The sequence below is a fragment of the Capricornis sumatraensis genome, chromosome 2, assembly GCF_032405125.1.
Source record: "Capricornis sumatraensis isolate serow.1 chromosome 2, serow.2, whole genome shotgun sequence".
Classification (NCBI taxonomy): Eukaryota; Metazoa; Chordata; class Mammalia; order Artiodactyla; family Bovidae; genus Capricornis; species Capricornis sumatraensis.
Window position 1 is genome coordinate 93,791,237 of NC_091070.1, and position 25,925 is coordinate 93,817,161.

At 38.6% G+C, this 25,925-nt stretch overlaps 2 protein-coding genes across 3 annotated transcripts in view; one reads left to right on the top strand and one right to left on the bottom strand.

The window, feature by feature from the left end:
- Positions 1-9,147, bottom strand: part of POLK (DNA polymerase kappa) — an 83,744-nt gene extending 74,597 nt beyond the window's left edge. Inside the window, exon 1 of the mRNA XM_068966614.1 lies at positions 9,040-9,147. Coding sequence (XP_068822715.1) covers positions 9,040-9,132 — 93 coding nt within the window. The 5' untranslated portion in view covers positions 9,133-9,147. The remainder of the gene's footprint in view (positions 1-9,039) is intronic.
- A 572-nt stretch (positions 9,148-9,719) lies between these two features.
- Positions 9,720-25,925, top strand: part of CERT1 (ceramide transporter 1) — a 130,877-nt gene continuing 114,671 nt past the window's right edge. The window contains exons 1-2 of one of the 2 annotated variants that reach the window (XM_068966615.1): positions 9,720-9,843; positions 14,998-15,132. In XM_068966615.1, the coding sequence (XP_068822716.1) occupies positions 9,748-9,843; positions 14,998-15,132 (231 nt within the window). In that variant the 5' untranslated portion in view covers positions 9,720-9,747. The remainder of the gene's footprint in view (positions 9,844-14,997; positions 15,133-25,925) is intronic. The other variant, XM_068966616.1, reaches the window with a different exon arrangement.

Here is a 25,925-nt window from a genome sequence, read left to right on the forward strand (position 1 = left end):
AGAAATGCTGGAGAAGGTGTGGAGATAAGGGAACCCTCCTACACTGTTGGTGGGAATGCAAACTAGTACAGCCACTATGGAGAACAGTGTGGAGATTCCTTAAAAAACTGGAAATGGAACTGCCTTATGACCCAGCAATCCCACTGCTGGACATACACACCGAGGAAACCAGAATTGAAAGAGACACATGTACCCCAATGTTCATCGCAGCACTGTTTATAATAGCCAGGGCATGGAAGCAACCTAGATGTCCATCAGCAGACGAATGGATAAGAAAGCTGTGGTACATATACACAATGGAGTATTACTCAGCCATTAAAAAGAATCCATTTGAATCAGTTCTAATGAGGTGGATGAAACTGGAGCCAATTATACAGAGTGAAGTAAGCCAGAAAGAAAAACACCAATACAGTATACTAATGCATATACATGGAATTTAGAAAGATGGTAACAATAACCCTGTATGCGAGACAGCAAAAAAGACACAGATGTAGAACAGTTTTACATCCACTTTACACACGTTTGTATCCTACTCCCTTTTTTGAATACAGTCACAAAGATATTACAAAAGAATTCTGTACAAGGTCACAAAAGATGAACACATGCAAGTTTTCTTGCAGCCCCTAATATTTCTGAAACTAGTGTTTACATTGTCAGGAGTGGATATAGATGCATTCACCACATTTCACATAAATGAATATCTCCTTTGATATACTTATGAAAATAACATTTTACAAATGCATATAACACCACAACAACTGGGATATACATAGCCATAAAAAGAGACTGGTTATAGTGATGCCATTTATTAAGTCAGCATTTATTTAATACACACCAAAGTCAAAATGCTTATTAAGGATGAAGACCTAGGACGCACACTCAGGGACTGTCTCCTTGTTCACTCTGAACTCAGGGAGAACCACCACAGTGGCAGAAACTATGTGATTCTTTAACAGGCCTGACAGGAACACTAAGCCTAACAGGCTAATATAGTTTATTAGTAGTCAAAACAGGAAAAGTGGGAAACAAAAGCATTCAAAGGGCAAGTAGTACGGGTTAAACTAGAAAAGGTTTGCAGAAGAGCTGTTAAATCTTTTAAATTTCTGAACTTTATTTAGGGCACATGCTGAATGTCACAGGTTATAAGTTAAAAGAATAGGAGATCTACCAGTTTATAATATTGCTACTGTGACAAGACTCATAAAACAATTAATGTGATAACTTGATGGAAAGAGATCAGCAAACAAAGACAATCCTTTTTTCTTTAAAATTCCAAATGACCATTGTTTTAACTAAAGACCTGGGGCAAGTGGCCTAAGGATTAGAAAATACATTAGAGAATAGGATTTATCACTGTCAAATCCTAGGAGTAAAAGGTACCTTCTTTTTACTTACAAAATACTAACTCTACTCATATATATATCTTTCTTACCTTGTTTTCGGTTATAAACTCCTTGAATGCAGACCTACACAATCCCCTTCCTTTTTTTAAAAATCTATAACTATTTTAAAATTACTCATAGTAGTCAGCATAATAGCTTACATATCGGATACTTGCTGAATTAAACTATTAACTGAAAAGATAAGGTAAAATACATTAATTAATTATATTGACTGCCTTCTAAGCACTATTTTGGGGACTAATATTTGAAAAAAGTGGATAAAAAATTTTACACTCATATTTTTCGTAGAAGAAAAAATAATATATACAGTCTAATACAGTCATTTAACCATTGATCATGTTATTCCTTTTAAAAGAATATTTGTGATTTGACAATTAGATTTTCATATATGTCACATAATTCTTTCCCCTCAGAATGCCCCCTTTCCCACTCCTACAGTTATAAACAGATTATAATACAAATTATATTTATTAAACATGCCTATTGTTTCCAGTTGGCTCCAACTCCCAACATACCACAGAAGGGGCAGGCATATTCCATACTTTTGGGAAGAGCTAATTACAGTGCTGGCTGGCTAACTACCTGTCTAAAGAACTTAAACTTACAGACACTGAGTGAAAGTGAAAGTCGCTGAGTCTTGTCCCACTCTTTGGGACCCCATGCACTATACAGTCCATGGAATTCTCCAGACCGGAATACTGGAATGGGTAGCCTTTCCCTTCTCCAGGGGAATCTTTCCAAACTAGGGGTCGAACCCAGGTCTCCCACATTGCAGGCAGATTCCTTACCAGCTGAGCCACAAGGGAAGCCCAAGAATACGGGAGTGGGTAGCCTATCCCTTCTCCAGGGGATCCTCCCGACCCAGGAACGAACCAGGGTCTCCTGCATTGCAGGCGGATTCTTTACTGACATCGAGAGGGCCCGGAAAGTGATAGGTAGTTAAAACAAGTTGGACAACATGCAAGACGAGATATGAAGAGACAAGTAAACTGAGATTGAGAAGACAAGGACACAGAGATGAAAGATACCATGAGGCCCCAGAGATGAACAGAAAAACACCAAGACCGCATTTTCCAAGAACTGAAATATGCATACAAGGCCCAGCTGAGGATTCAGAGATCTCTAAAATAACATCTCTTATTTGAGCTACCCAAAATACACTTCAGATCCCTTCAGTCGAAGAGCCTTGATAAAATCATGTAATTTACTCAGTATAGTACTCAAAGTGAAAAGCAGAATGGGTTTATGGGTACAGAACTGTGTTGTTTACCCTCATGATCACATGGCTGACTAGGACCTGTGACTCACTGACACTGCTCAACAGCACAAGAGAGTATCATATTGCACACTGCTAGCCTGGGAAAAGATAAAAAATAAAGTCGAAAAATCCTAAGTTAAATCATTCTAAGTAGGGGACTATATGAATGTTTTTAAATTTTAAAAATTACAAATAGTGCTCATAGGGAGGAAAAAAGAAGGGGAAATGCTTTATAAAGCAAGTACAGACCTCCCTCAGTATCCACAGGGGATTGGTTACAGGGCTCTTTGTGGATACCAAAATCCATGAGTATTCAGGCCCTTTATGTTAAATTGTGTGGTATCTGCATATAACCTGTGCATAGCTTCCTGTATATTTTAAATAATCTCTAGGCTACTTATAACACCTAATATGATATATAAATAGCTCATGTAAATGACATATAAATATCATGTAAATTATCTATAAATAGCTGCTGGTGGGCAGCAAATTCAACCTTTGCTTTTTGGAACTTTCTGGAATTTTTTTCCTGAATATTTGTGACCTAAGGTTGGTTGAATCCAAGGATGTGGAATCCATAGACAGGGAAGGCCGATCGCACCATACATCACTGCTTCAAGAGCACATCTTTTTTTCATATTTTAACTTCAAAACTTGGGATGTTTCATATAATCCTTGTCAGTGAGACAGCAGTTATGACATAACTGTCATTATCTGTGAATCAGAATGTGAATAGGGGTCGGCAGCTTGGGGAAAATAACTCTGAAGACATGATGGGGCATTCTTAAGATATGCTGTAATAATCAATTCTCTTTATCTTAAAGAGGGAAATGTATGGAAAAACAGGGACATTAACAACTCTAAGTTGAAAATTAACTTAGAACACTGTATATAGAGATTAATCTTTAATTTATATCGTTTATAATTAAACCATTTCTTCTATTACAAAAGTGATACACAGGCACACACATACTCACATGACATACTTTTTTTCATACCAAAGGGTACAAAGAGGAAATTCAAGTGGTCCATAATTTCATTACCCAGATTATTGCTTATATGCTGTATTTTGTTCCCTTGTACTTTAGTTTTTAGACTGTTACTATTCATAGATCATTACCTCTAATTCACGGATTAGTAAATCTCAAGTTTTAAAAATCACGTTTTGTATGTAAATCCCCAGTTTTTAACTGATTATGTTTCAGTTTGGAACAGTATTATAAAGATTACCAGCACCAGGAACAGTTAAATTCCCAGGTTAGCTAAACAGGACTATTTAACTCAAAATGTATCTTTTGATACATTTAATAATAAACACTGTGGGAATACAGAACCTGTAAGCACTGTTATAGACTAAATGTGTTCCCCTCAGTTCATATTTTGAGGACCTAACTCTCAATGTGATTGTATTTGGAGACAGGGCCTATTAAAAGATAATTTTGTTTGTTGTTGTTTAGTCACTAAGTCATGCCTGACTCTTCTGCGATCCCATGGACTGTAGCCCACCAGGGTTCTTGTCCATGGGATCTTCCAGGCAAGAATACTGGAGTGGGTTGCCATTTCCTTCTCCAGGGGATCCTCCTCGATCAGGGATGGAACCTGAGTCTCCTGCATTGGCAGGCAGATTCTTTACTGCTAAGCCATGAGGGAAGCCCTATAATTAAGGATAAGTGAAGCCTACCAGACCACCTGACCAGCCTCTTGAGAAATCTGTATGCAGGTCAGGAAACAACAGTTAAAACTAGACATGGAACAATAGACTGGTTCCAAATAGGAAAAGGAGAACGTCAAGGCTATATATTGTCACCCTCCTTATTTAACTTCTATGCAGAGTACATCATGAGAAACGCTGGACTGCAAGAAACACAAGCTGGAATCCAGATTGCCGGGAGAAATATCAATAACCTCAGATATGCAGATGACACTAGCCTTATGGCAGAAAGTGAAGAGGAACTAAAAAGCCTCTTGATGAAAGTGAAAGAGGAGAGTGAAAAAGTTGGCTTAACGCTCAACATTCAGAAAACAAAGATCATGGCATCTGGTCCCATCACTTCATGGGAAATAGATGGGGAAACAGTGGAAACAGTGTCAGACTTTATTTTTTGGGCTCCCAAATCACTGCAGATGGTGACTGCAGCCATGAAATTAAAAGATGCTTACTCCTTGGAAGGAAAGTTATGACCAACCTAGATAGCATATTCAAAAGCAGAGACATTACTTTGCTGACTAAGGTCCGTCTAGTCAAGGCTATGGTTTTTCCTGTGGTCATGTATGGATGTGAGAGTTGGACTGTGAAGAAGGCTGAGCACCGAAGAATTGATGCTTTTGAACTGTGGTGTCGGAGAAGACTCTTGAGAGTCCCTTGGACTGCAAGGAGATCCAACCAGTCCATTCTAAAGGAGATCAGTCCTGGGATGTCTTTGGAAAGAAAGATATTAAAGCTGAAACTCCAGTACTTTGGCCACCTCATGCGACGAGTTGACTCATTGGAAAAGACTCTGATGCTGGGAGGGATTGGGGGCAGGAGCAGAAGGGGACGACTGAGGATGAGATGTCTGGATGGCATCACTGACTCGATGGGCGTGAGTCTGAGTGAACTCTGGAAGTTGGTGATGGACAGGCAGGCTTGGTGTGCTGCGATTCATGGGGTCGCAAAGAGTCGGACATGACTGAGCGACTGAACTGAACTGAACTGAACAAGACCAGAGCCACCTAGCATGTTGTGTTTTGTTATGGCAGGCTAAGTGGACTCAAGAAGGCTCTTTATAACATCATTTTTAAATATAAGACAATGACCTCAGTTTCAACTTGTGACATCCTCTGCTACTATAATTCCAGCATCAAGAAGACATATTTACTTCTAGACCCCTACCTTGTGATTAGTAAAACCGCTAGGTTTTTGGTTTCTGTGTTATTGCAATGGGAGAGGGAGGCAGGGATGAAGGCTTTGGGATTGGAGTTTTGTAGACAGAAAAAGGTGGGAGAATGAAGCAAGGTGAAGATGGGGAGAAAGAAGAATTCTAGTGGGATGACAGGGCTTTCCAGATGGGTCAGTGCTAAAGAATCACCTGCCAGTGCAGGAGACGCAAGAGATGCTGGTTTGAACAACAACTATTCTCTTTGATGTTGTATGATCTTTGGAAAGTTATTTAAAATCTCTGGGTTCACTGTCTTCATGTGAAGACATACTAGAAATGGAAAATAATTATATTAGAAATAGAAAATAATTACATTAGAAATAGAAATAATTATATTAGAAATAGAAATAATATAGTGTTTCTTTATTAGAAAAAAGTAATATATTATTTCTATATTATAAATAATAATGGAAATAGAAGAGCAATAGTAAATTCTACATTAGGGTTAAGTAAGACAGCATAGATGTAAGGGCTGGGTAAGTGAAAAGATATTCAAAACCATTAACTGAATTACGAGCACAGTTGCTCTGATATACTCATCTACAGAATATATTATTTACACAATTCTTCCCATCTTTAGGGGTCTCCTGAATCAAAGAAAATGGTACAACCTTTAAAATCAGATCTGTTTTCAAATCCTAACTCCAATACTTAGTAGCTATTTGGCACTGGGTAAGTTACTTGGCAGCACTGAGCTTCAGTTTCATTATCCTTAAGATGAAGCCAACCAATGCTCACAGTATGTGGTTTGTAAGGAGTAAGTTAGATCAGGTATATAAAGTATCTGACCAAGGCTAAGAACTAATATTGCAAAGATGTAATTTGCTTCACAAATTAAGTGCATTCTTGATCCAAATTCCAATAGACTGTTTCATGTAATTTGACAAAACGTTCTAAAATTCACCTGGAAGAGAAGATATATAAAAATATCCAAACGAGAAAGAACATTAGGAGTTTTGTTATTATATATATGAAAATAGGATAAAGTTAAATAATTAAAACAGTATGATAACAGCACAGCTATAGACAAATAGATCAACAAAAATGAATGAAGTCCAGAAACAGACCTAGATACAATATATGGAGATTTTGCATATCATGTAAATATAAGGGTAAGAAAAACTATTAAAGATAGCAGTGGACCAAGTGGTTGTTCTTAAAACAGGTGAATTCAAGTTTAAAAGTTAAAAAGAAAAAACTACTCTAAGAGACAATATAGAATATTGATAAAGTTGAGGATGGTTCTAAGTAACAGAAGCTATCATTCTCACAACAGAATAAAGAGAAAGCTTGTATATTTCATTCTTGTATCGCAGTTTCTTATCATTAACAGAAGAGAATCCCAACTTCTAAAACGGTATTCTGATCAGTGTACAAAAATCCTTCTGTACTTAAAAACATTTAAAAAATAGTTGTGTAAGTACAGAGACACACACAAAGAAGCTTTTATAAAAAGGCAATTTCTCTCATTAACTCTAAATGCAATTAAACAATTCCCTACTGATTAAGTGGGCAACTTGGTGATGTAAGCATTGGTGCTTACAACCACACAACTTAGGAATTCATAAAAAACAACAGAAAGTTCAATTTAAAAATAAATATATACGATGCTTGCATGATTCTGTTGATAAATTGCATTATGAAGTGGATTTTTCAACACTTCATAATCATTTCCTTAACTTATGACATTTTAAAACCTAGAATTAAAAGAATCATAGATAGGAAGTCAACTATATTAGGTAATTGAAAGGCAAAGCAAAATTTGCTACATTTGACACTGTAAAGGTGAAGTGAAAGTTGCTCAGTGGTGTGCAACTCTTTGTAACCCAGGAATTCTCCAGGCCAGAATACTGGAGTGGGTAGCCTTTCCCTTCTCCAGGGAATCTTCCCAACCTAGGGATAGAAGCCAGGTTTCCCGCACTGTAGGCAAATTCTTCACCAGCTGAGCCACCAGGGAAGCCCAAGAATAATGGAGTGGGTAGTGTATCCTTTCTCCAGGGGATCTTCCCTACCCAGGAATGGAACCAGGGTCTCCTGCATTGCAGGTGGATTCTTTACCAGCTGAGCTGCTGCTGCTGCTGCTGCTAAGTCTCTTCAGTCGTGTTGGACTCTGTGTGACCCCATAGACAGGGATATAATTTAGTAATTCAATAAAGAGGGAAAATGTGCTAAGTGAATTTTTTCTTTTTTTCTGTTTTGAATGACAAAATTGGGATTATCTCTTCATTAACTTGCTGAAAAAGTATTTTCAAAAGCTTATCTCAAAGTTTTATTCATCTGAATGGTTTCAATTATGTATTTTCACTTGATTTCACAACAGAAAAATAATTTTTAACTGATTTACAACAGAGTCAGCATTTCGTGTCAATCTAGGAAAACAAAACCCTTTCTATCATTCCTTTTTTTTCCTGAAGATTCCAGTTAAGCTGACCTCTATGGCGACTAGAGTCTTCTGGCCACTGTACTTTTTCCCACAGATTCAAAATTTCACTTCTATCCCCCTGTCACCTGCAGTAAACAGGTATTCTTTCTAAGGTTTAATAAGGAATTGTACTGTTGGCAATTATTAGGAAGTTGACAAGATGGAAAAGAAGCAAACAAGATGAAAAGAATTGATGCTACAAAGTTAACGATCTCCCCATAAAAATTATCTTAATAATATATGCAAAAAAGCAAAACGAAATCTGTTAGATCTTCTCTCAGTCCTTCCAGCAATTCTAGTCTTCAGGCAAAGCCAACCTCCTCCTGCTTAACCCGTTATTACTCAATAAGATTACTACACTTTCATCTCTGTTATGCAAGGAAGTGGCCACGAAGCATGTGGAATCCTAGCTCCCCGCCCAAGGATCGAAACTGCACCCCAGCATTGTTAGGCGAAGTCCCAATCACTGGACAATGAAGAAAGTCTCATCTAATCTCTCTCACCTTGCATTCTTATTTTCCTTTAAAAACTCTTCAACGTCATTTATTCTCTGACATCTCCAAAATTACTTTCCACCATTAAAAACTCTGTAAATCTAACAAAGAAAAGTTCTTGCTCTGGTGAGAAGGGACTAAAAATTCTCCCTTCTAAACTGGGAAACCTCGGGTGAAGTCTAACTTCTAAAGAGCGAGACGGAAGATCTTCGAAATTTGCAGAGGTGGTTTGACGGAAAGAAACGCCCTTGTCATTAGAGAGGTCGCAACGCCCCTGGCCCGTGGTTGAGGCAGAAAAGCCCGGTATGCTTTTGCCCAGGCAAGCGGCAAGATGCTATCCGGGGAAACGGCCACGGAGGGCAGGCCCGGGCATCCCCCGCAGCTGTCTCACGTCCCGGTCCACAAGCCCGGCGGGTTCGTCATAAACACGCTAGACACAGATAGGAGCCTAGCACAGGGGACGAGTCACGCAACTATCAAACGAAGCCCACCCTCCCTCTGACGGTCCCCAAGGCGACCAGCCTTCCCGGCGCGGATCACTCACCAGTTGCCTTGGGACCGCGACTACAACTCCCAGGAGGCTGCGCGGCGCGCGGAGCAGCGTCCTTCCCAGAATGCAGCACAGCGGGGTCCCCATCCAGCCTTCTCCTTTCTCCGCTCCTCCTACTTTCCTACCCGGCGTCACCCGGGAGGGCCGGAGGTAGGTTGCGGGAGGGAACTCCGAGCCTCGGCGTGACGCGTCAGACGCTGGGAGGGGGACGGGGCGGGGAGCAGGGGGAGAATGGGAGGACGAAAGGGAGGGAAGAGGGGAGGGGAGGGTAAATAGTGGGCTAGGCAGGAAGATGGCGGCCTAGCGGAGGTGTGAGTGGACCTGGGTCTCTGCAGCTGGGTTTTCCCTCTTCCCGTCTTCCTCCTCTTTTCCTCTCCCCCGAGGTTGGCATCGAGGGGGCCAAATTTGGGCGGCGGCGCCGGGCGCAGCGCAGGGGTCACGGCGACGGCGACGGCTGACGGCTGGAAGGGCAGGCTTCCTTCGCCCCTCGACCTCCTTCCCCGGTCCGCTCGGTGTCAGGCGCGGCGGCGGCGGCGGCGGCGGCGCGGCGGGCGGACTCCGTCCCTCCTCCCGCTCCCTCCTGCACCGGAGCGGGCACTCCTTCCTTCGCCATCCCCCGACCCTTCACCCCGGGGACTGGGCGCCTCCACCGGCGCAGCTCAGGGAGCGGGGGCCGGTCTCCTGCTCGGCTGTCGCGCCTCCATGTCGGATAACCAGAGCTGGAACTCGTCGGGCTCGGAGGAGGATCCGGAGACGGAGTCCGGGCCGCCGGTGGAGCGCTGCGGAGTCCTCAGCAAGGTGAGCGGCCCGCGAGGCTGAGGGGCCCCCTGCCCGGACTCACCTGCCGCGAGGCGAGCAGCTGAAGGCACGGGGTGGGGCTGGCAGCGAGAACACGGATTGTCCCGGGGCGGGGGCTGCGGAATGGGCCCGGGGTGTGGGGCCGAGTCCTGCCGCAGAAGTGCCCGGACCGGGGCCGCGGTGGGGGTGGGGGCAGAAGGGGGCGGTCTTCTTCGCCTACCCTGGGTCTCGGCGGCCTAGGACCGGCGGAAGCGCATCCCAACGCGGAGATCCATCCAGTTTGGGAACGGGATGCGCACCGCGACTCAAGACCCCGGGCGGCAGCCGCCCTGGGTATAGGAATTCGGGATGAGCGACAGCAGTATCCGAAGGAACGAGTACAGTAAAACTGCAGATCAGACCTCTCCAAAGAGGTTCGTCCAGAGATGCCGAGCAGAGCAGGGGTGGGGGATTTTTGTAGACGCAGCTTTTGAGAAGGAAGCAGGAGCAACTCGGCTTGGGGCTGAAATCTGAGGTGGGAAACTATGCCAGGCTAGATGTAGTGAGAGATCTAAATGAGGACTTTTTGTACTTTCCTTTCACCCTTTACCCCAATTCAGAGGGAGCTATTGAATCGGCAGGTGGTAGGTACAAGAAGTATTCATAGTAACTTGAAACATGTCAGAATGGAAACCGACGTTTATTTAGTCCAAGAATAGTGTTATTTAGTAAAGTATTCTTGCAGACAGGGGGCAGAATTAGGAAAAGGCATTTTACTTTTCCTGTATTTTTTTTAAAAACATTTTTTCCAAAATTTTTACGAAGCAGATAGTCACTTGTAGAATTTGAAAGCTAGTTAACGAAAATGGATGAGGCCGGTTTTAAGAGGGAAGATAGGTAATCTTTTCCGTTGGTAGTAGGTGGTTTGGGGTTTGTTGTTGAGGTTTTGTTTTCTTTCCTTCTTTTCTTTCTTTTTCTTTTAGGTGTTTGCTGTGATAAGATCCACATTGCCTTTTTTTACTTCGTTTTCTCTTTCTGTTAAACTTTAAGAAATGGCTGGAGCTGGCAGTTAACTTGGAGAAGGGGAGCAGGGTCCAGTCTTTCAACAGGCTGGTCATAAGATACCAGATCATGTGCGGCCACTGCCTATTAAGAAATCACCATGCTTCCAGTATACCGACTTTGGCTAAGCTTTTGGACATCGTTTGTGTAATCGTTTCATATTAGGCTTTTATATTGTCTTTAGAAGGCTGAGAAAGGACCTAGAAAAGGCATGAGTATGTCAAAACTAAGGCTTGCACGTGTTAACTTTTATTTGTGTATGGAAAAATTACAGTGTGTGTTGATACTGTAATCATTATTGGAATTTCAGTGAAAAGTTTTCAGTAAGGTGAAACTCCCCAGGGTCTCTTTGGATTGGATATTTCTTGTAATTTAGAAATCTGGATTGAACATGTGTGGTGGGCGTACATTTTCCTTTGGACTGTTATGAATCTTTTTTCCTTCTCAGTGATTCCGATAATTTCATCAAATTAGTATTGTAGTGTTTTAAGTATTTTACAAAAGCAAGCTGTACTTTTGAACTATTGATTATCCCTTTTTGTGGGGTAGGAGGATTGTAGTGAGGGGTGGAGTCACCAGTGTGGAGTGTGCGCTGTGTGTGAGTATCCGAGAATCACTTATGCAGAGTGGTGTAGTAAGTATATACTTTATGACCAAAAAAAAAAAAAGGAAGACTTATCTCCGTGATATTTAAGTGCATAGAGATGTAGTGTTTGACCACTTCTTTAGTCGGCAAATAACTTCCATGTTGCTGTGTACCTGGAATCAGTAGGGATGTAGGTTTTGGTATTCTTGTTAACAGCTAAGAGGAAATTTCCCTAAAATTTAGCAATTTATGGATACTATGTTTTCTTGGAAGCTTTTTCATCAAGAATGTTTTATATTGAATGTATGTTTTTAAGTTTGAAGTACATATATATTTTGAATCTTTGTATTCACTTGGTAATTTTAAACAAAGGTTAGAACTCAGTGTCTGTTCTTTTCCATCTGTTTAGTAATGCAGTTAAATCCTAATGCTAATTTGTTTTGTTCCTCCACAAATGGAGTGAATTTGGAATGGTGGTGGTAGAGTAAACTTGTATGAGAAATACAGCAGCCCAGAGTTTTTTTAATATGAACATATTTTCTAGAGGCTTGTTTCTTAGACACGTTAAGTTCCAAAAATACTGGGTTGACAGTAATTCTAGGTGGTTGTAACAAATGTCAAGTTGGGTTATGAATGGGAAAAGATTCAGGCCTTAGATGGACTTGAGAGCAATTAAGCCTGGATAAATTTCACCCAATTTCTTCTGAATTCTCTCCAACATTATTACCTTATCTTTACCTAATGTTTTCTTCACACATCTAACTATTGGCTGAAATTCTGTCCATCTCTGGAGTCCATCTCGACTGTTCTTTCTATGAAGACTTTTATTTTGCCAACCATCCCAGCACTTCTTTCCTCAAGGGTGTTATCTCCTATGAATATAGTAGGGTATTCATTCCTATAGCATTTTATGTGTGACTTGCTTCTGATCCTTATTATAAATGTGGGGTTTTTTTTCTCCTGAACTTATGCTTGCTGGACTATGGGAAGCAGGATTATTTAATTCTCTTGCAGTGCCCGTATATCGCCTTGTCTCTGTTGAATGGGGACGAGTGAGGAAAAGTTATGAAGTGAAGTGACATCGCTCAGTCGTGCCCGACTCTTTGCGACCCTGTGGACTGTAGTTTACAAGGCTCCTCTGTCCATGGAATTTGCCAGGCAAGAGTACCGGAGTGGGTTGCCATTTCCTTCTCCAGGGGATCTTCCCGACCCAGGGATCGAACCCAGGTCTCCCGCATTGCGGGCAGACGCTTTACCGTCTGAGCCACCATGCCTGTATATTGCCTTATCTCTGTTGAATGGGGAAGAGTGAGGAAAAGTTATGAGGGTAGGAGAAAAGGCAAAAGTCTGCCTTCTGGTTGTGAATACGAGTTAACATTTTCTGGGTAAAGGGCCTGAAGTTTATGTAATTATTGGGTTTTCTATAAGAAAATAATATAAAAATATGGGCACAAAATTGTGTCTTGTCTGTCCCTTTGAAAGGGATCTGTTCTTGTGAGGTTCTCTGAAGGATTCTAAGCTTCATTGTTGGGGAACCCTGATGGCTCAGCCAGTAAAGAATCTGCCTGCAATGCAGGAGACCTGGGTTCAATTCCTGGATCCCCTGGAAAATGACATGGCAACCCACTTCAGTATTCTTGCTTGGGAAATCCCTTGTATAGAGAGCTTCATTAGCTGTGCATAATTCTGCTTCCAGCTGAGAAAATACTATGTGCTTGGCAATGTTCTAAGTCTGTTCTTGCTTAATCTTAAAAAACTTTAAGAGGTAAAGTGTGACAAACAAACAGAAGATAAGTAACTTGACCGTAGTCACACAGTTACTAGTTTTCTGAGAGGCAGTAATTGAATGTAAGGTAGGATTATGGTATACCAGTCTAAACAATTTCTATTATAGGCAGTCAGTTCATGTAAGTTTTGTAGCTAGAGACTAAATGAGGTTACTATGTAAGATAAATAAGCAAAATATGCCTAATAATTACGATTATGTAAGTTATGAAATTAAAAGCAGAAGATATCAGAGGTTAGGTTATTAAGCCTTCTCAGGAACCCAGAAGTATTATTTGGTCAGTCGTGTCCGACTCTTTGCAACCCCATGATCTGTAGCCCGCCAGGCTCCTCTGACCATGGAACTCTCCAGGCAAGAATACTGGAGTGGATAGCCATTCCTTTCTCCAGGGGATCTTCCTGACCCAGGGTTTGAACCCAGGTCTCCTGCATTGCAGGCTGATTCTTAACCATCTGTGCCACCAGGGAAGCCCCTGATTGATTGGATTACTTGAAAAAAGATAAGAGTCAGATTTAAGGGTTTAATAGGATGAAGTTAAATAATTTGTCAGAACTTGTCACACAGCTAGGAAAGTACTTGAGCCTCTCTGATGTTGTATCCACTGCTCTGTCCATGCAGTACCGGAATCCTGAGCCGGGTTTGAGTCTGAATGACTGGAAGTAGCAGTATAGCCAAAGAAATAGGAACGTAGTGGGGTAGTGCACTCTACAGTAGAGGTAAATTCATTTTTGTGTCTATTTGGCATTATTTTAAGTCGCTGTCTTAAGTGCTGGTAAATCTCAGGGCGCTTTTCCTGCGTGGATAAGTTCTCAGGGAGGGCTTGTAATGGTGGAGTTTAGAAGCTGTTAAGAGCCAAACAATCTCAAACCTGTTGAATTAGGAAACAGTAAAGAGAAGATTTCCCTGAGCCAATGCAGTATATTTTAACAATCCATTTAGAGTTAGTTTTTGGCAGATTTTGAATTGTCTGCTTAAAACCCCAGGACATAAAAATATACAATATCAACAATTCCCATAGAGGTTACATTTCTGCCTTTGCAGGTTTGTTGATTTTGATCTTTACTGTGCAGCAGCAAAACTTTAGCAGCACAAACCATTTATAGGTACTAGAAACAGATAATCCAAGTATGTTTTTGGAAACCAATTTTATGTTTGTATTTTACCCTTGAGTTTGAAAAATAGATCTTCAAAGAGTGCTACGGAGGTAAAAGTAAAGTTGATACAGATTTACTAAAGAGATGATCTGTATTTTTACTTTAATGTAGTCATAAACATCATACATTTTCATATAGGAATAACTTAACAGCAAAAATAGAGTTTTGACCATGATTGGCTTCTATTTTAGAATGCTTCATGCAGAAGGGAAGTGAGAGACTGTGTAGCCAAACTTACTTTGCTGTTGAATATGTCAAGTAAGACAGGGATAGAAACAACTGAAGTCTTGAAGGTGGTGAGGAGGGGAGGATGAAAGCACACCAAAAAAAAAGCTGAATTTTTAACTGAAATGTGCTTCAGTTTTTATTTTTCAAATATTATGTTTTATTTTTTGTCTATTTTATTTATAATTTTGAAGAAATTATGGGAAATCATATATAATCTGGAAAATCTTAGCCTTTTTTTTTTTTTAACTGTTTATAGTTAGAACTTTTCACATTATGGTCTTAAACTTAGATTGACCGCTGTTTAAGATTGTTTGGATTTCTAAAATATTGACTTAATTTTTTGTTTTCTTTTCCTCCAGTGGACAAACTATATTCATGGGTGGCAGGATCGCTGGGTAGTTTTGAAAAATAATACTCTGAGTTACTACAAATCTGAAGATGAGACAGAGTATGGCTGCCGAGGATCCATCTGTCTTAGCAAGGCTGTCATCACGGTGAGTTCCTGTTCTTCATTCAACAAATGTTGATTGAGCATCAGCTATACACTAGGAACTCTATTCTTGGGGCTTCTGTCTATGAAAAGAATAGGTTAAGATCCTTGCCCTTGTGAAGCATAGTCTAATACTTTTTTCTGTAGAATTATTTTAGAGTATATCACTACATACTATTACTTTATATATGTGCGTGCATGCTCAGTTGTGTCTGACTCTGTAACCCTATGGACTGTATCCTGCCGGTTTCCTCTGTCCATGGGATTCTGTGGGTTGCTATTTCCTCCTCCAGTTATTTTATTTAGACATGTAGGATTTATCTAGTTGGTTACGACAAGCCCTTAAACAAGGGCTTCAGAAAAACATGTTAGATGGCTTTGTCTCTGATAGGTTGGGACAGTAACTTAGTGAGTTATTGAAAAAGTTAAACGAGGAAAGTAAAAAGATACATATTGTAACATTTTGAAATTTTGACTTAAAATGTAATAGACCATAAGTCTAAATTCGCTTAATTGACTTTCTGATGTAGAGCTAACAATATCTCTTTGAAGATCATGGTTGAGAGAAGTTTTTGTTTAAAGTAGTACATCCATAATGCATGGTTTGCAATTTCCAGTGTTAATTCTCTAAAGTGGAATAAAGCCTTAAAGATACTTTTGAAAAACCCTAAATATAGGTTCCTCTTTTTGACTTTTAATGTTTCTCCCTAATATTTTACAGATGTCTCACCTTTATCTAATTTAATACTTTTTAAAAGAATGACTCACCTTTATTGAGTCATTCGACTCAGCTTGCATTCAACTTCATTTACATAGAAATAACTCTTTGCTTTTGTGTTCCATAGACTTACATAATGTTTAAGTTATGTAAGGACTACAGCGAGTAAACTGATATAAACGGGTTTAGGAACAACCAACTGAATTGTTAAACATGTAACTCAACTAGTAGATCAGAAGTACCTGAATGTACTAAAAATAGCATGCTAGTTGAGAGTGGTTACCATTCATGGCATGTTTAATAAAGGTTAAAAACGTGTTATCTAAGGCAGGTTGGGAGAGTTTCCCTAGTAGCTCAGAGTAAAGAATCTACCCGCAGTGCTGGAGATGTGAATTTGATCCTTGGGTCAGGAAGGTCCCCTGGAGAAGGAAAAGGCAACCCACTTCAGTATTCTTGCCTGGAGAATCCCTTGGATAGAGGAGCCTGGTGAGCTACAGTCCACAGGGTCACAAAAGAGTCAGACACAGACTTAACCAAAACAGTAACAATAAGGCAGATTAGTTAAGTGGAAGTCAGTTAAGGAAGCTGTTGTAGTTAAAAATCTAAAAATGAGTATCTTAAAACAGTTAGATTTCACTGATACATCCAAAGAGAATTCACTTTATGAGAGAATTTATATTGTTTATAAAAAGCAAATGGTATGCTTTGGATATGTGTTCATATCTAAATGACTTAACATATGTTTATGTTACACATTTAAGGAAAATCATGTCATATTTTTCCATCATTTTTCATACATTCTGCCCTTAAATGTTCACAATTTGAAAACAAATACTTAGTTGAATATTGAGTTGGAAAAATTTATGGAGGAGTTATTTGGAAATGTTCAGAATGAAACTACTACTCTCCATTCTTAAAAAGACAATTTTAAAGAAATAGGTTGAACGTAAAAACTCAGTGTTTGACTGGTAAGTGGTTCATTATAATGAACTTTTGAAATTGTATCTAGTTTAGCATTTTAGAGTTTTATTTCTTTTGAGATGGATCACTGCTCATGCTCGAGGAAAGAATGAATCAGGGATAGAAATACACTTTATAATCTTGAAATGTCTATCTTTGGTTCTTCCCTTTTTCCTTCTTTTGCGTATTGTTAGATGCTTGTTAGTTACAGTGCTTGTTTGACTCTTTGAAAACAGTTTATTGATCAGTGATAGATGGAAAGAGACGAATGAGGTTTTATATCTTCCTAAGAAGTACTATTCCTAAAGTACCATGCTAATTTCTGTGGAGTTAAATTTAGTTATGTTGTCTTGAATTATGATTGTGGTAATAGTGCCTGGCTTATTTGGGAAAAAGAAAAAGTTTTAATAAATATTTACATTGCATCTACTTAGGAAAAAGCAATGTGTTAATTCTTTGTAGATTTCTATTGTTTTTAGATCTGTAGTTGCTTACAGAATTTTCATTGCAGTTCATAATCAAATAAATGAGTAGGAAACCAAAATGATTTGAAAACTTTGGAAGAACCTAGTGGAAGTATTCACTGGGCTAGGTGATAGTACAGAAGGTTAAAAGAAAAAAAATCAATAAAGCAGCAAAATCTGAGTGGTAGTTAATCTTCACTATAGTTAAGCAGGGCTTCCCAGGTGCCACTAGTGGTAAAGAACCCTCCTGCCAATGTGGAGACATAAGAGACTCCTGTTAGATGCGTGGGTCAGGAAGATCCCCTGGAGAAGGCATGGCAACCCACTCCAGTGTTCATGCCTGGAGAATCCCCATGGATGGAGGGGCCTGGTGGGCTGCAGTCTTTGGGGTTGCTAAGAGTTGGACACGACTGAAGTGCCTGAGCACCCATGCATAGCTAAACAGGTGGTGGGAGAAACAGAAGTGTTTACATTCCTGAACTCCTTCAACTTTGTTCCTACTCTGTGGGTTCCCAGGTTCACTGTTACATAATATTTCAAGGAAATTCCAAAATATAACTGAATTCAGTGAGCTTCTCAGAATGGAGTTGACAAATAAACTATGTATTTGAGTTAAATTTTTAAAATACAATACTAACCTCTGTTAAATAGTTATCTTTGCTTTCCTTAAATGTGGGCTATCACCTGCATCAATTCATCTTTGAAGGCAAATAATAAATATGTTTGAATTCACACACATGACATCCTTAGGAAATCGCAGTGTTCATATATGAGGAAGTCTGGACCTGAAGAGTTGTGACTGTACTGTAATTCAGTAACGTATTTATTGTTTGTTAGTGAACATAACACTGGAGCCCACCTTTTCCCATAGAACCTAATTCATTGTTTTCTTATTTTAGCTTAACAATGAAGTTAGTCTTTATTTGAATCATGTTCTTTAACTCTGTGGTAATAAATTGCGTGAAATACTTTCAAGGAACTATGTATTTCTTGGGAGAATTTGTTACCTGGAAATAATTCTTAATGTAAGGGATTGGGGGTAAGTTAATAAGAAAAACAGTGCTCTGTCACTTTGTGGGAAATGATGTATGTGTATCTTGAATACATGTGTGTGGTAAGTTGAATTTTTCAGTTATTGTAGTTTAGTAGTTATTTACTTAAGACTCAGTCCCTGCTACAAAACTTGCCGTATAGTAGATGTTCAGTGAATGTTAGTTGTATTATTAGTTGTATTTCGTCAATCAAAAGCAATGTTTATGGAGTATTTAAACTTATTAATTTTTAAGTTCTGTTTTTAAATAAAATACCTATGGTGAAAAAAATATAAACCATACCATGAAAAGATTTGCAAAGTAAATGCTTCTCTTTACTCTTAGTCCTGTACTCAAGAAATAACCAAAGTTAAATTTTTGGTCTGTTCTTCCAGATAGTATCATGTCTGTATAAGCATTTATTTGTTTCTATCCTTCATTTTTCATTGACACAGATAGCATCATACTAAACCTGTTATTCTATACCTTGTTTTCATTTCCTGTGTCTTGGACATTTACTACACTTGGTTGAATTATGTTGATATAACATATTTATTTGCTGTTTCCCTGTTCTTGGACATTTAGGTCATGTTTAACTTTGTTTTACTGTAAGCACTCTTAAACATATGTAATATTTTTAAATTTGTTTATACTTTACTGTCAAATGCCCTTTCAAAAGTACCACTTTTCATTCCTACTGATAGTGTATGAGTGTCTGTATTTCCCCATACCTTCAAGTATTGAGAAAGTCGGGTTTTGGCAAATGTTAAATATTTGTCAAACTGCTCGATAAAAATTGTGTCTCATATTAGATTGCACTTCTCTATTCAAGAGGGTGAGTTATGTTTAGAACTCTTAGTTTTTCTTCTTCTCATCGCTTGTTCATATCTTTTTCAGTTATTGATTTGTAAAAGCTCTTTGTATCGTATTTGGCAGTTTGTCGTGTTTATTGTAAATGTTTCCCCCTCAGGTTGTCATTTGTCGCTTTCTTCTTGTTTTATAGTCTTTTTTTAAGCCTAACAGAAATTAAACATTTTGTGTCTTTTTTTTAACTTTTTCCTTTATGGCTACTGTATTGTGTTTAGATAGGTGTTTCCCCCTCAAAAACTATTTGTTGTTATTATTGTTGAGCTGGTCAGTCATGTCTGACTGTGACCCGTGGACTGCAGCCCACCAGGTTCCTCTGTCCATGGGATTTCTCAGGCAAGAATACTGGAGTGGGTTGCTATTTTCTTCTTGAGGGAATCTTCCCTACTCAGGGATGGAACCTGCATCTCCTGCATTGGTAGGTGGATTCTTTGCCACTGAGCCACCGGGGCAGCCCATAAAGACTATAACTCATAGTAATATTTTCAGCTACAATTTCATACTTGAATTTGATTTCTGTGAGAGTTACTTTAGTAAAAGGAGTGCTGTGGGGACTTTTAAGGTTTTTTCAAATGGCTAACATATAGTCAAATACCATTAATTGAAAAATTCACCTTTTCCCCACTGACTTGAAATGTCATCTTTATTGTATATTACATTATCATGTGTATTTGAGGTAGTTTCTGGACTCTTTTTTGTTCAGTTGGTTTGCCTATTCCTTCTTTTTGTATCGTATTTAAAAATTACATTGCTAGCATTTCTTTCATCAGTTCTTTAAACTGCTAATGGTCGTTTTGTGAAAATAAGAGAAGTGGTTTGTTCGTAGTTACTGAGATTAGACAATGTTTCAGGAATTAGGGAGCACAGATTTTTGGAATGATGGAAATAGTAATGTCTTCAGAGTTGGTTTGGGGACTTCCTTGGTGGTCCAGGCACTAAGACTCTGCACTCCTAATGCAGGGGGCTCAGGTCCAATCCCTGGTCAGGTAACTGGATCCCACATGCCACAACTAAGAGTTTGCACATCACAACTAAAGATCTGGCAGGCCACAACGAAGACCTGGTCAAAAAAAACAAAAAGAATTGGTTTGTCTAAGCTCTATCTGGAGCCCCAGTCTCACCTTAGGTATCTGACTTTGTATACCTACTATCTAAAACTTCTTTAAGTGAATGGGTTTTCTATTATTATTATAGGTTCAGTTCCCAACTCTTTGTGACCCCATGAATCACAGCACACCAGGCCTTCCTGTCCACCAACTCCCAGAGTTCACTCAGACTCATGTCCATCAAGTCCGTGATGCCATCCAGCCATCTCATCCTCTGTCGTCCCCTTCTCCTCCTGCCCCCAATCCCTTCCAGCATCAGAGTGTTTTCTAATGAGTCAGCTCTTTGCATATGAGGTGGCCAAAGTACTGGAGTTTCAGCTTCAGCATCATTCTTTCCAAAGAAATCCCAGGGCTGATCTTCAGAATGGACTGGCTGGATCTCCTTGCAATCCAAGGGGCTCTCAAGAGTCTTCTCCAATACCACAGTTGAAAAGCATCAGTTCTTCGGCGCTCTGCCTTCTTCACAGTCCAATTCGGGGTTTCCCAAGTGGTTGGTAAAGGATCCGTCTGCCAGTGTAGGAGATGAAGGAAACACAGGTTCAACCCCTGGGTCGGGAAGATCCCCTGGAGTAGGAAATGGCAACCTGCTCCAGCATTCTTGCCTGGAAAACCCCATGGACAGAGTACCTTGACGGACTGTAGTCCGTCCATGGGGTCACCAAGAGTCGGACACGACTGAGCACACACACACACACACATAACAGTGAAATTTGTACACCAATTTAGTGTTCTAATATTTTTGGACAGAAAACAAAGGTATTGAAAACCTTTATTGCTACATTGGGGGAAAAAAAAGTAAGCCAAATAGCTCTTAGGTAAGTAAGGGTTTTAAGGGAGGAGATGAAAGATCCTGGCAAAATCAAAGAAGCCAACAGGAAGGGGAGGAAGTATTCAAAATTGAAGATGATCATTAAACAAAAAAATTTTAAAGTGCCAAATAAAGAGTAGTTGGATCTAAACAGTCTTTGAATTAACTATCTCTCAGTAAAACTGGAAGAAAAAAAATTTGTTCTTAATTTTTAAAATTTTTATGTGGGATTTTAAAGTAGACAATAATAATTTAAGTTGATATTCAGCAAATTGGATATCACCAGTCATGAAGAGGGCCATAACTGATCATCATATGAGGAACTACATATTAGTAAGAAATCCGAGAAGTTGGCCTTTTATAAAATGTGCAATTTTGCTCTGTTAAACTGTGTTGTTAAGAACTCAAGGAAGGAGAGGAAGGTGTATCAACCAGAAAAAGCACTAGATAGATACTAGTTGATAATTCTCCTCATTTGAGGAGCATTTGCCAGTGAATATCTAAACAAATTAGAACCTTATACTGCTAAGGTTTTTGTCTTTAGACTCTAATAGTATCTGTTCAGTTGTTCATTTGGAAATATTATCTTCATCTTTATTTGAGTATGACTCAAATAATGTAGCTCTAATATTTAGATATACTGAGAAATATTTAAAATATTTGGTGAGAGGTTTTAAAACAAATATTTTAAAAGATACCATTTGAAATGTAGAGCCCAGAGTTTTGAAATAGCATATCCAAAATTATATAATTAGAAAATGCATTAATAAAGAACCACAAACTGGGTATCTTTAAAAAATTTTTTTAATTAAAAAAATTTAAATATATATGTTTAGATTCTTCTCCGTTATAGGTTATTACAAGATATCTAGTTCCCTGGGTCCCTGTTGTTTATCTATTTTATATATAGTAGTTTGTCTCTGCTATTCCTAACTCCCAAATTTTTTTAAAAATTTACTTATTTATAGTTGAAGGATAATTGCTTTACAGTACTGGGCTGGTTTCTGCCATACATCACCATGAATCAGCCATAGGTACACATATGTCTCCTTCCTCTTGCAGCTCCTTATTTATCCCTCCCCCACGCCCTTTCCCTTTTGGTAAATAAGTTTGTTTTCTATAGCTGTGAGTCTGTGTCTGTTTTGTAAATTCATTTATATCATTTTTTAAGATTCCACATATAAGTGATATGATATATATATATATTTGTGTTTCCCTGTCTGATTTACTTCAGTTAATAGATACTCTCTAGTTCCATCTATGTTGCTGTAAATGGCAATATTTCATTCTTCTCTATAATGGCTGAGTAATATTCCATTTGTGTGTGTGTGTGTGTGTGTGTGTGTGTGTGTGTGTGTGTGTGTACATCCACATCTTCGTCGTCATTTCATTGGCAGATATTTAGGTTGCTTCCATGGCTCGGCTATTGTAAATAGCATTGCTGTGAACATTGGAGTGCGTATCTGTTTTCAAATTATCATTTTCTCTGGATATATATACATGCAGTAATGGAATTGTTGGATCACATTGCAACTCTATTTTTAATTTTTTAAGGAACCTCTGTGCAGTTTTCCATAGTGGTTGCACCAATTTTCCCATCAACAGTGTAGGAGGTTTCCCTTTTTTCCACACCATCTCTGCCATTTGTTATTTGTAGACTTTTTAATGATGGCCATTCTGACTGGTATGAGGGGATATCTTAGTGTGGTTTTGATTTGCTTTTCTCTAATAATTAGCGTTGTTGAACATCTTTTCATATGACTCTTGCCATCCTGTATGTCTTCTTTGGAAAAATGTCTGTTCAGGTCTTCTGCCCGTTTTTTTATTGTTTTGGCTTTTGTTTTTTTGACATTGACCTGTATAAGCTGTTTGTATATTTTGGAAATTAAACTCTTTATTGGTCACATCATTTGCAGACATTTTTCTCTCATTCCATAGATTATCTTTTTGGTTTGTTTATGATTTGCTTTGCTGAGCAAAAGCTTTTAAATTTACTTAGGGCCCATTTGTTTATTTTTGCTTTTGTTTTCATTATTCTTGAAGATAGATCCAAGAAGATGTTACTGCCATTTATATCAAAGAGTGTTCTGCCTATGTTTTCCTCTAGGAGCTTTATAGTATTCAGTCTTACATTTAGGCATTTGATCCATTTTGAGTTTATTTTTGTACATGCTGTAGAAAATGTTCCAATTTCATTGTTGTATATGTAGCTGTCCAATTTTCCCAGCACCACTAATTGAAGAGATTTTTTTACTCTAGTATGTAACCCTGGCTGCTTTGTTGTAGATTAATTGACCATAAGTGCCTGGGTTTGCTTCTGGACTCTATCCTATTCCATTGATCTGTTTGTCTGGTTTTGTGTCTATGCCATCCTGTTTTTATGACTGTAGCTTTGTAGTATAATCTAAAGTCAGGGAATGTCATTCCTCCACATCTGTTCTTCTTTTTCAAAATTGTTTTGGCTATTCAGGGTCTTTTCTATCTTCATACAAATTTTAAGAATTTTTTTGTTCCAGTTCTGTGAAAAATGCCATTGATAATATGATAAGAATTGCATTGAATCTGTAGATTGCCTTGGGTAATATCACCACCTTAACAATATTGATTCTTCTGATCCAAGAACTTGGTATATCTTTCCATCAGTTTGTGTCATCTTTGATTTCTTTCATCAGTATCTTATACTTTTCTGAGTGCAGGTGTTTTGCCTCCTTTCAGTTCAGTTCAGTTGCTCAGTCATTGCCTCCTTAGGCAGGTTTATTCCTATGCACTCTATTCTTTTTCATACGACAGTAGATTGGATTATTTCCTTGATTTCTGTTTCTGATATTTTGTTAGTATGTAGAAATGCACCTGATTTCTGTATGTTAATTTTGTATCCTCCAACTTTACCGAATTAAATAACATTTATTGTCTCATAGTTCTGGAGGCTAGACGTCCAGACCAAGATGTTGTCAGGGTTGGTTCCTTCTGTTGCTTTTGATGGTATGCTGACAGTGTTGGGCATTTCTTGGCTGGTAATGCATCATCCCCATCTCTGCATTCATGTTCACATGGCATTCTCCCCCTTTTATGAGGACACTAGTTAAATTAGAGGCCTATTTTACTCCAGTGTGACCTCATCCTAACTAATTACATCTCCAGTCACCCTGTTTTCAAATAAATCCACTTTCTGACATGTTTCAGGCTAAGGCTTTAGCATATAAATGTGGGGATACACAATGTAACCCATAACACAATCTATCAAGAGTTAAAATTAGAACTTAAGCCTCCTCATTCCCACCTGGTGTTATTTTATCACTGAGCTTAGGAAAAATGCATATACAATGCACTGTATTTTGTAGAATACTTACAGGAACATGACTGTTAAATGTTTATAAAACAACTGTTTAAAGCATCTTATTAAGATGAAAAGGGTTTTTTTTCTGTTTTAATCCTAAGAAGGTCTGTTTGAGATATGTGCTTCTTATATGTAAATTTTACTAATTTTTTTTCTAAATAAAGTGAAAAGGACAAAAATGTGTGATTTGCTGTTACTGTCTTCTGTTAAATCTCTAGTAAATATAGTTTGTATTTTAGCATTCAAGTTTCCTTAAAACAAGGAATACACAAAATTTCCCAGATTTGCCTGCTTGAAATAATTAGCAACAAGCTTCTTTTTTAGTTTCTCTCAAGATCTTTTAAGATCTTCTCTCAAGATCTTATACAAGTTTTTGTTTTGTATTTTTTCTTTTTAAAACAGTGTAGTTGATATACAATATATTGCTTGCAGGCATATAGCATATTGATTCTGTAGTTTTACAGTTTATACTCCATTAAAAGTTATAATGGCTTTAATTCTCAATGCTATACATATATAGTGTTTTTTATTTAGCATTTTGTCCTCATTTCTGAAATGCTTAAGGTATCATTAATGCTGTAGCTTTGTAGCAGAGTCTGAAGTCAGGGAGCCTGATTCCTTTAGCTCTGTTTTTCTTTCTTAAGATTGCTTTGGTTATTTTGGATTGTTTGTGTCTCCATACAGATTTTGAGATTTTGTTGTTGTTGTTTTAGTTCTGTGAAAAATGCTATTTGTAATTTGATAGAGATTACATTGAATCTATTGATTGCCTTGGGTAGTATAGTCATTTTGACAATATTGATTCTTCCAGTCCACAAACATGGTGTCTATTTCCATCTGTTTATGTCATCTTCAGTTTCTTTCATCAGCATCTTAACAGTTTTTGGGGTACAGGTGTTTTGTCTCTTTAGGTAAGTTTATTCCTAAGTATTTTATTCTTTTTGAAGTTCAAAATGGATTAAAGACCTAAATGTGAGACCAGACGCTACTAAACTCCTAGAAGAAAACAGAGGGAAAAACTCTCTGACATAAATCTCAGCAATATATTTTTCCATCCATTTCCCAGAATAATGGAAATAAAAATAAACAAATGAGACCTGCTGCTGCTGCTAAGTCACTTCAGTCGTGTCCGACCCTGTGCGACCCCATAGACGGCAGCCCACCAGGCTCCCCTGTCCCTGGGATTCTCCAGGCAAGAACACTGGAGTAGGTTGCCATTTCCTTCTCCAAAGCATGAAAGTGAAACGTGAAAGTGAAGTCGCTCAGTCGTGTCCTACTCTTAGTGACCCCATGGACTGCAGCCTACCAGGCTCCTCCATCCATGGGATTTTCCAGGCAAGACTGGGTTGCCATTTCCTTCTCTGAAATGGGGCCTACTTAAACTCAAAAGCTTTTGCACACCAAAGGAAACAGTAAACAAAATGAAAGGACAGCACGCAGATTGGGAGAAAATATTTGCAAATGATGTGACTGATAAGGGATTAGTCTCCAAAATTTACAAACAGC